The 11,531-nt window shown below is 29.7% G+C and overlaps 1 protein-coding gene across 1 annotated transcript; it reads right to left on the reverse strand.

The window, feature by feature from the left end:
• Nucleotides 1–5,534: 5,534 nt before the first annotated feature.
• On the reverse strand, nt 5,535–7,138 carry LOC129289813 (protein LURP-one-related 10-like). The gene is made up of 3 exons (XM_054926577.1): nt 6,688–7,138; nt 6,333–6,563; nt 5,535–5,852 (listed from the first exon to the last, which is right to left on the reverse strand). The coding sequence occupies exons 1-3, from the start codon at nt 6,967–6,969 to the stop codon at nt 5,709–5,711; spliced, it is 657 nt and encodes a 218-aa protein (XP_054782552.1). The 5' UTR covers nt 6,970–7,138; the 3' UTR covers nt 5,535–5,708.
• Between the last annotated feature and the right edge of the window lie 4,393 nt (nt 7,139–11,531).

An 11,531-nucleotide genomic window follows, 5' to 3' on the forward strand; every position in this document is an offset into this window, starting at 1 on the left:
AGAAATCAAGTCTCTGGAGATGGTGGTGCTGATCATGAGACTTTCTTTTCTTCTTCATCTACTGTGGTTGATATCACTTTTCTTTCTCCCCTGTGTACCGTGCCAAATGACTCCCCTGTTTAGAGTCACAGTTGCCTCAGCTTCGCAAGGTGTTTAGTTTGTGTGCTTATTGTTTTCGCTGATGGAATCTTCGTTCCTTCGCAGCTAGTAGGAGCTTGGCAAAGTCGTGAACTCTTTATATTTCCTGTGAAGCAGCATTGTTGGATGTTTTCTTCCCCTGTTCAGCTTCCAAGTTTCCTCTTCTTCTCCTTTGTGATGTTGGTAATGTAAGGTGAGAAGTTTTGATCATTCACTCTCTTATTGCGATGCGTTTATGACTGGGTTGAGATTGTGAATTGTTCTCCATTTTTTTGCTGTGCATGGCTAATATGATGTTGGAAATTGGATTTTCTTTGAGTAATTAATTTGATTTTTGTTGGAAGTTATCTCAAATATATTATATTATTTAGGAAATGAAATTTATAGAAAAGGAATGGGATTTTGGTTGGAGAATTCATGCATGAAAGATGTTTGATAAAATGTCCATTGGTAGAGATTGTTTGTTTTAGTATCTAATAGTGATGGTTTCTCTAGGAAGATGATTTGACTTAGATATTAGTATTTGTATATCTCAATTAGGTTTTGACAAGGGATGTATTTAAGAAGCTGTCAAAATATTATTTGAGTTTTAAATTATTATGAGTTAAATGGTTAATGATTTATAAGGTATATTATCATTTTAAAAGTCATACTTGAATGATTAAAAATGGTCGGGCAAGAGAATTAAAGGATGTAAGTTTTATTGAATGGTTTGGAGTGTCACATGTTAGGCATTTAGTAAAAGTTTAAGAAGAAATCTTTAGATGTGAATTTTATTTCTAAGTTTCAAAAGTAATTATTTTATTAATTCTAGTTGAGTGGACTCTCTTAAAGAAGACTTGTTAATTCAAAAGCAAAGTTTATGAAGATTTTGTCATATATTATAGGGTAATCGTAAGTAGGGTAGCTTGATTGGAATTGAAAGAAAAGAGTTTTGAAGTTAAAGGCGCTATAGGTAAGTAGATAGCGTCCGAACTAATTTATCAATTAATTTTTTTTACTAAAATTTATTTTGTTACATTAATTATTTTAATAATAGTTATGTTGATTAGTGAATACTTTGTTAATTAAATTTCTTCATTTTAAATTTTAAGATGGTGGTAAAAAATGATTCATCATAGCATATCAATATTTTATCTCTTATGAGATATCCTTTCAAGATTGATAAAATTTCTTTTCACTAGCATTGACAATTTTTGATTATTTATAAATGCAAGCACGAGCATTGGATATAAAATTTTATTCTGGCAAGTTTTAATGCTTAAAAGTATTTATGTGAGTTTGATTTTGAGAATGAGAACTGTATCTTGAAAGTAATGATTTTCTCACATGTTTGAAAATGATTTTAAAAGAGGACTTTATACAAAACACTGGTTGCTAAAGGCAGTTTCGTTAGCCCTTGACGTGCCATGGTACACCTAGCTAGCAAGGTGTTTATAGAAGGTGCTAGCTTCGTGCGATGGCCAACACACATGGAACGGAGGGATGGTTATTCGTGAGCATTGTACTCATATTTGATTTCATGGTTTCAAGTCGTGTTTGGTTAGCATTACCTTCGTGGACTGTGTGTCCATGTTTGTTTTCATGGTATAAGTCGTGTTTGGTTATTTATCCTTGTGGATTGTGTGTCCGTGTTTGTTAATTGTTCTGATAAGTCTCTATAATTATGAATCTAGTTATTTGAGGATTTATATTCCATTGATGTTATTCAGTAATTTGTTTATAAATATTTATTCCATTTATGTGCTTTCTTAGAATCAAGTCCTATTAACATTTGCCATGATAGTTCAATGATTTAAGACAATTTTAAAATTTAATAGAGCTATTCTATTTTAAAGTTTATTAAATTTTTATGAAAGCTGTTGTCTCTTTAACTCACACAATTATTTTAAATTTTTATTTTTTATTCATGTTCTATTATTTATTATTAGGATGTTATTTACTAAAAATTACTATTTTGATCTCAGATACGTTAGCTAATGTTTTGCCTTCCACTAATCTTTGAGGGGCTGTAATATTCAGTTGAGAGAAAAAGCTGTAATCAAACTTCTTTAAAGTAAATTTCTTATATCAGGTGTTTCACATAAGATATAGTTAGAGTCCTCATTTTTATGATTTATACTTTGTCATTTGTTGATTAGAAGAAAATTTCTCGCTGCTACTATTGTTTTGTAAAATATTTGTAGATTTATTTTTGGGAGATTTTATTTTAAGGGGAGATTGAATCAAATTTTTTTTTTAAATATTAAATCTTTGTTCACATGGTTTGTATTGAGGATGGCTTAATTTATTGTTAAATGTCTTCATGGTTTATAAATTAGAGTTTTCTTGAGTAAAGACTTTTGGGATATGAGTATTATCCCTATATTCTGTGCCAAACAGGTTCTATTTTCGGGGTGTGACAATTAAATTTGTTGAACTTGTTGATTTTTGACTAAATGAATAAGTTAGTCATATATTATATAGAACTAGCTTTATAGAAGTGGTAGGACACAATTTAAAAAAAAAACTTAAAAAACACATATTAATAAAAAAAGAAAACAACAAAAATAAGTTGAGTATGATAATCTATCAATATAGCTAGATTTAATTTCAATAATTTATATTTAAAATATATTTAAATCAAATTAGGATTATATTTTATATTTTAACTATTTAATTATATACTTTTAATGGTTATTTATTAATTAAAGTAAATTCTTATGAGTTTATGATCCAAATTTACAATTCAAGTTTACATTCCTATCATAAATTTACTTAAACTCATAAATTTGACAACCTTGATACTTTCCGTGGGCTGGGTTCAAACCTACAAGTTTCAAATTTTTGACATGATGGGAGAAGAGAAACTGAGGCATGGTTTTATTTCAGTTTTTAAAAAGTATTTTAAATTTTAAAATAAAAAATAAAAACAAATTTGAATAAGTGTTTTAATTTTAAATGTTTTCAAATTTCTCTCCCTCGTGTGAGTGTCTCTGTCCTTTGTGGGAGGTGGTTCCGATGGTTTCTGTCTCGTCGATTGGTTGTAATGGTTTTGTACTGCCGATGTTGGCGGCGACGAACTGGCGATTGAGGAGAGAGTGTTGCCCTCTGTGGCCCATTGCGGCGGAACAGGTAAAAGAGTGTGCTCTTTGGTTTGTGCGTTGCGAAGGAGGAGCTGTGAGGTTTGAGTGTTAAGGGTAAGAGTTTGGAACGGTAAGTATGGAGGCTAGGGTTTACGGTGGAGGTGCTTTAATTGGCAGAACCTTAGTGGAGAAAGAGTCGAATCATAATACGGTAAAGAATATGATTTGGATATAGTTGACCAAGTTTACAAGAGGCATTTAAATCATAAAAATTACAAATATGGAAACAATTAGAGTTGAAAACAAAAATATATCAAAAATAAACAATAAAGCACATTATCTTTCATTATTGTAAATCACCTTTAACCATTTTTTATTTTTCAAAATAAAAATATCTTAAAATTATTATTTTATGTATAAAGCACGTTAAGATTTGACTATTATAAGTTATATTTAACTATATGATTCATGATTGTCATAGATTATTACCATTAACGATTGACAATTATCATTATCGACTAATTTTTAACTCTAAAATAGTTTAAAATTTTCAGAATCAAGCAAATTAATTTTTTTTTGTTTCGATTTGAAAACAATTTAAAAAATGATTTGCAAAATAATTTTTAAAAAACAAAAGAGGGAATAAAAGCTAACGAGCCCTACTATTTTGAATTATTTTGTTATTCAGCTAGATGTTTATCATGACTAAGTGGATTTTTTTAAATTTCATATTCAGATTTTTTTTAACTAACGGGTTTAACTCTAGCAAAAGAGATTAGTTCTTTACAATATGCTAAATGAAAGTTTAAATTTTTGCTAAAATAGATACCTATATTTAGTATTTAACAATATCTTAAAAAGAATTGCCTTTTATATATGGATTGTTGAGAATATTAAAGAAAAAAAATATTAACGATATAGATGATGGAAACCTTGCATTCATCTATTCAACTAGAGTAATTTACAAACTTCAACTTTGAGGTAAAACCACGAGCTGAGGACTTTTATTAATCTGCCTCCTCAGGTGGGATATAACCCCTAATCTCCCTTTCCTCTAATCAAATTTTGATGCCCTTTATATATAAGTTAGGTTTTAGGTAACTAAAAAATATTTAGATTATTTAATCTAATTTAATTTTAATGTTACCTTTTTATTTAAACTAAATTAGAATCTGTATTTTTTTGTGTAATAAATTTGCAATGTGGGATCTCTTGAATCTTGAGAATGTTTTCTATGGCTGCAAGCAAAAATATGGTAAATTTTTGGATGCAAGTGGTTAAATATATAAAAGTAGAGAATAAAACGAGTTGTTATTTATTCATTATTCAATGACATTTTAATATGCTAAATATGCATAACATAAAAGATTGGATTAAATTTTAATTAACATATCATGCAAAATTTTCTATCATTTGTTACTATAAAAAAACTTACACAATAAAAACTATTAATCAGGTCTAATAGATATAAATATAGGTTGTCTTAATTTACAAAAGTGATCAATATTATGTATATATATACATAATTTATATACTCTTTTCTGTCTATTCATTGTGCACGAGAGATGAAATTTTTAACCCTTTTGTGAATCCATGACTTTTTTCCCACCGGAATATAAGCTAGTTATTGACACAAATTATTAAATTAATCCATGATTTTTGTCTTTTAACTTGACTGTTTTTGGATTATCTATTTGGATGAACTTATTCATTATAGGCTTCGGCTTACGAAGAGGCCCAATAAAAGATTTAAGGGCTTTGCAAATATTTTTCCTCTTGGGCTTTGTTTTTAGGTTAGAATGCATTTTTACTAATAAATTGTATTGCAAGGAATCAATAAGAATTAAGTCTAATGAAAAGAATTAATTTATTACAACATGATAAATTAAGATTTGCATTTTTATTTGGAGAAGTTTTTACATTGTGTGCCAAACCATGACTTGAATAGAATTGTCTCTAATCAAAAGATACTCTTTTAATCTTATTTATAAGGCAGAGAGAGAAGAAAAAATTGATCCTATTTATAGGAAACTGATCAATATTCAATGCTCCTATTTATATTTTTGCCCTTATTAAATGCTTTAAATAAAAATACCGATAATAAAATTTAAAAATATTTATTAAGGGTAAAAGTGAAAACTTGTTAAATTTTAAGATAAAGTTAATGAAATTTAAGGTTTTCCTTGATTTAGATAAAACATATTGAAAGTAATTTACAAATAAAATTAGAGAGAGTACCTATGATCAATTTGAAAAAAGTGTCGCACAAGGAGTATTAATTACCCTAAATTATTCATTGCACCGATGATCAGTATTGGTCCTCAAACGTCAAAGCCGTTGCGATAACACCCTTAAAATAACGAACCTGAACATTAATAGTTAGCTTCAGACTGACTTTATTTATACATGTTAAAGAGCATTTTCCCCCTTTAAATACAGATACAATAATGCATTAATGCGCCATAATTAAAAAATTAAAAACAATAAAATAAAATCTAATCGCTTTTACTGTCCTGATGAATCCTGATTAATCTCGTCCAGAATTACAATGAGTGCCACTATGAAAGCATAATCCACGTTGGGGTACACCGTCACCATGAAATTTGTTTTCCCGAGCATAACGCTTTGGACTGTGTGCTTCTTATGCATCTGCAATATTGAATATTCCCATCATAATTAATTTCGCTCCACGGTTAATTTTAAAATAAAATTGTGATTTTTTGGGCAAAAATAAAATAGTAATTGTTAGGCTTTAAAGGGACAACCAAAATATAAATTTGGAATACGATAATGCGCAGACATGTACAACGAAAAAAAAAACGATTTGCTATAAGAGGAAGAGTTGGTGTGGTTTTTGTTTAGGAGAAAATGACAAAAAATAATATTGACGCTAATATATCATTGAACGAAGATAGCTTAGAGTTTGTGAAGACGGGTAGAATATGACAAAAAAAAAATAATAATGTGATTGAACGAGACATTTTGATCAATAATATATCTAAGAGTTTGGTTGTTAACGGACTACAGTAACGTCATGTAATTTATATAGCCTGTATTATTATTGCTGTTTTGATTTATATAACAATAATTCTTAATCTTTAAAAGAAAAATATTTAAAAAATTAAATACCTGAGCAACGATGGTGTTGGATTCACCAGCATAAACAGCACAAGATCGCTCGAGCCAACTTCCTTTGATCTTAAAGTCACAAACTTGTTCATTGGTATTAGAAGCCAAGAACACATCTAATTTGGTTTTAACCAACTGGATCAGAGATGATCGCTTTAGAGTAAACATGAGATCCTTTGGGTCGGTACTGTCTCCTCTAAAAGCTTGCCATCGATCATGTACAGTCATTATCTGCAACATCATATCATCTTTGAGACTCAGTTTTCGATCGAGCTTGTTTTCTTTTCGATTGAGGATTGATTTGTAAGAAGAAATTAAAGTTGAGAAGCTGGGGCGTGTGAACATAGTGACAAACCTTCCTGCGCAGAGTGACGACGGGGTTTTGAGCAGCGTCAAGTAAGACACGACGGTCGTGGAGGGATAGAAGAGACGCCTGAAGCTTGAAAACGACGTTGCCGTTTAAGTCCGTGACCGTGAACTGATCGGCAAGAGTCATCACCTTTCTAACGATTGCTAGGTCCACCGGATATGGACAACAGTACTGTGGTCCGATCACGGCCATTGCAGTCGGGTAAGGCGGTGCGGATGAGGTGGGGACGGCGCCGGAAGCGGAGGCATACGGCTGTGGGTATTGCATGATTGGTTCCCGTCTAAAGAAAACCGATGACTATGAGAAAGGACTAACTCGTCAAAACAATTAAGTATATATGCGTGTGCGTGCGTTGTGACTTGTGAATATTTGGTGAGATGATTATTCTGTAGACTAAGGCTCTTTTGTGTGTGTGTTTTGAAGGCTTGAAGTTGTACGCGCACAAGAACCAGCGTAGGAAGCTGCCGAAGAAGAAAACCTTTCAATGAATCGTACGCGTCATCGTCTCTTTTTTGAAGCGTACGCTCAATGGCTTGACTTTGGAATAAGTCAACCATCTTTTTGGATGGGGTTGGTGAGGGAATTACAACAATTTAATGTTTTCAAAATGGAACTCGATATTAAGCTAGGAAGGTAAACGGTTTACGATTTATGTGATTCAATTGGGTTGAACTAATGATCGAACCGACAATATAATAATTAAATTAAAAAATTATATATGTATATAATAATATAAATATAAGAAATAAATATGAAATTATTACTTAATTTAAAAATAAAACTAAATATTTTAAGTTTTTCATGACTTAACAAGTCATATAATACAATATAACATTAAAGATTAAAAAATTGGTTATTTTCTAAAGAAATTTGATAAAAAAAAATGGTATTTTTTAAACAGCTTAGTTTTTGAAAATTGAATCTAGTTCCCTGCTTGATCCCAGTTCCTGATCCGTTTATCAGTCTAAAGTGATCCACTCTGGCTCAACTTTTAAAACGATCTTTTCAGCTTAATCAAATCATTAGCTTGACTAGTTCGACCATTCGATTTGGTCTGATTTTTTAATCATTGCAATAATTCGTGAGGAGGAGCAAGTCGTGTGAAAAAGTTTTGTGATATAAAATAAAATTATTAGTGAGGCCTAATGTGTATAAATGTCCCTTTAAACAAATATGTATCTTTATATTTTTTAAAATTACAATAAAATTAAAGTTTTGTAATGAAACATTTTCATTTAAGATATCTTAACCATACTTAATAAAAAAGAGGACCCTTTAAACTCAAAAAATTCTCTTCAAACCAGGGTTATTGAAGTGAAATTAAAATGTAGAGTAAAATTATTTGATTGTCTTTCACATTCCTTTTGATTCTTTATTGAAGTTGTTTATTTCCCTATATGAAATTGTTTATTGACCTATAAGAGTTATTTATGTCTTTATTGAATCTTGGTTTTATTTCAAATATTATAATCATGATAAAATAAGTTGTTCATTTCCTTACATCAAGTTGTTCATTGACCTATGATAATTTTTTGTGTCATTATTAAACAACTTTATGTAAGGAAATGAATAACTTTCCATTGATCAATGAACAACTTATGTAAAGAAATGAACAACTGCAATAAAAAATTAGAGGAGATGAGTAACGATGAGATATAAATTTACTCTGCGTTTTAATTTCATATTAGCACCCTAGGTCTAAATTGAATCTTCAAAGTTTAAATAGTCTTCTTTTTCATCAAGTATGGTCAAAGAGTCTTAAATGAAAATTCCTTTTGTAATTCTAATAAAAAGTCAAATTGATGTTACAGAGATAGAGAGAGAGATGAAATTAAATTGTCGCTGATCGAGTGTTTCGTCTCCCTCTATCTTAAATGGTAGCATGATAATGTTAACTATGATATGGGGCACTGTGGCAATACTTTTTGTAGAAAAAAAAGTTGTAATTTAGAAATTATATGAATGGATAATCGGAAAAACCAATAATAATAATAATAATAATGATTATGGAAGTTATTATAAATTACAGGATTTTGAAATCCAAGGCTGCCGCGTGCCTTAAAACTTAAAAGCTCAAAGCCACATTGATCACTAATGGAACTCTGGCTGCTAGCGAATTTGTGAATTCTAATGTGAATCTCTAGTAGATTTCAGAAAGGTAAGCTATTTTAAATTTATTAGAACAAAATTGTGAAAATCTATATAATAAGATAGTTATAAATTGAGTTGTTTAGTTGACAAAAACTATATATTTGAATTCTTGCACTTAATTTAAAAGAGCTGATTTTAAATATATATATATATATATATATATAATACAATCCCAAAAGGGCTTTTATAAATATATTTGCTTAGCCAGCAAAATACTAGAAGTTAATCTTCTAATACAAATGACTAATATCTGCTGGGAAACCACATGGAAAACTAATATTTGGGTTCCAACGTACGATTAAAACAACAGTCACACAATCCATATTTCTAAAAATACCATTGCATTTAAAACCGCCTAGAGTCCATAAAAGGTTGGGCGAAGCTAAAAAAGTCATCAAGTCTCTCAGAAAAATGATCCATAAAGTAGAGTTTCTCAACCAAATTCACCAAAAATGTAATGACTATTTAGACAAGTTCTAAGTGTGTGTTTGGATTAAAAAAATTTGCAATTGAAGTTATAGTTAATTGAGATTTGCAAACTAAAGTTAAAAAAAATCTGTAATTTTAACGTAATTTATGTTTGAATAGTTTTTTTTTTTAAGTTAGTTGAATAAATTAAATTTTGTTTGGATGATTTGATTTAAAAGTTAGTTAGGATGTATAGTGATAAAAATAAATATGAATTTTCTTGTTTATACTTTTGTAACTAATTTAATATTTTTTCTAAAAAAATGTTAAACATAAAATTACAATTTTTTAAAAAAAGTAGATTAAAAGATAGAGTATAAATGTAAAATAAATTAATAAATCATAATTCACATAATATAATTATAATTATTTTTCAATGTTATAATTTAGAATATTTAGATTTAGAGAAATTGTTACAATTTTATAAATACTTATTAACAATAATTATATTTAAGTCATATGTATTATAATATAAATTATAATATAATATTAATAAGTTATAATAATTATATAAATATATATTATATATTAATAAATTATACTAAAATATTGTTTATAAAAAAAATTATAATATAATATTTTCATTTACCTTCTCATTTCGAATGTCTTTTTTTCATCCCTGTTCTCGGCAATCCCTGAATCCCTCCTCCCCACCCTATTCCTCACCTCTTTTTCAATCTTCTTTTCATCTTCACTCATCGCACTCCTCTCTCAATCCTCATATTATAATTAACAGCAGCTTAATGGGTTTTGATCTGTTTCGACAACAAATCCAACTTGTCCTTACAACAGAATGGAGCCTTATTCATGAACTTGCTGTCCTCGTCAACGGTGTGCGCGATTAGCTCATCGACCTCTATTGGCACCTCCTCGAATGATGACAACAGCAAGGAGAGGCAACAGCTGATGTGCTTGTGAAAATTGAACGAAGACAGAACAAATAAGATGAATGGGACCTGAACAGATTTTTAATACAATCGTGGATCTGCTTAATAAAAGATCGTGACACTTGATTTGTGAAAGAAGTGATAGCCAACGACAAAAAAGAAGATAAAAGGAAAAGGAATAGTATCTGGTTATTATCTATCTAGAGTTCAAGCCGATCCACCAAAAACAAAAAAGTGCCTTGGAAACCAGTCAGATATTGAACCATGGCAAAAAAAAAAAAAAATTGTTTGTTGATTAAAATCAGATAAAAAAAACTGATTTGTTTTTAATTAAATATATTAATGTATCGATGCAAATATGTGAATGTTATAGATAACTACTTAATTATAAAAATAAAATACGAGACTAAAAAGGAAAAAATAGTCGCGACTAATTTTGAAATGTAAATAAATTAATCTATTGATCATTTCACTTCCCCCCCCCCTCCGGATTTAACCGTATGAATAGGTCTTATTTCTCACGTAGGAGCTTCTCTTATGTGTATTCTTAATTGTAGCTCTATGTATAATCGAAAATAGATTTTAGTTGGAGCCTCTCTTAATCTTCTAATGTAAAAGCGCACGATTGAATGACTTCGGGAGATTTGACACAATTGATGTTCTCAAACCAAAAACAAATGAAAAAAAAAAAAGAAAAGAAAAGAAAAGGACGCCATTGATGTTCGGCTTATATTGCTGGCAGTTTTTTACCTTGTAGAAAGAAAAACGATGAACGGCCAATCTAGGGATGCTTGTCCCGCTGTAAGCCAAACGGATACAAAACACTCGCAAGGTTAACTAATTAACGAACCGCACTGTGAATCAAGAAATGTCAAATACTCCGCGGTCACATTTTATCATTTTGCACCAACACATGCATCCAAGAGTTTTACAGGGTATCAAATCCTCACTCAAACTTGTTCCCCATAAACTGAAAAGATTTAATTCAAACAAGATCGCTTCTTGTTTCAGTGGATGGACAGAATATTGTGGATCAATAGGCCCAAGATGAGCGTATATCTCATAGCTCATATATTGCTGCTCTCATCTCATCATAGCACGCTGTTACTTCAATAGACCTAAATATTTATTCCATGGAATAAATATATATATATATATATATAATACAATCCCAAAAGGGTTTTTATAAATATATTTGCTAAGCCAGCAAAATACTAGAAGTTAATCTTCTAATACAAATGACTAATATCTGCTGGGAAACCAAATGGAAAACTAATATTTGGGTTCCAACGTACGATTAAAACAACAGTCACACAATCCATA

Source organism: Prosopis cineraria, unplaced genomic scaffold, assembly GCF_029017545.1.
Source record: "Prosopis cineraria cultivar Desert tree isolate PC_DT_omini unplaced genomic scaffold, ASM2901754v1 PC13, whole genome shotgun sequence".
NCBI lineage: Eukaryota > Viridiplantae > Streptophyta > Magnoliopsida > Fabales > Fabaceae > Prosopis > Prosopis cineraria.

Excerpts from the sequence above, each read along its gene's own strand:
- LOC129289813 (XM_054926577.1), bottom strand. The coding sequence starts at position 6,969 with ATGCAATACCCACAGCCGTATGCCTCCGCTTCCGGCGCCGTCCCCACC. Across the intron at positions 6,564-6,687 it reads TCGTCACTCTGCGCAGGAAG|ATAATGACTGTACATGATCG; the intron begins GTTTGTCACTAT and ends ATGATGTTGCAG. Across the intron at positions 5,853-6,332 it reads CCAACACCATCGTTGCTCAG|ATGCATAAGAAGCACACAGT; the intron begins GTATTTAATTTT and ends TCAATATTGCAG.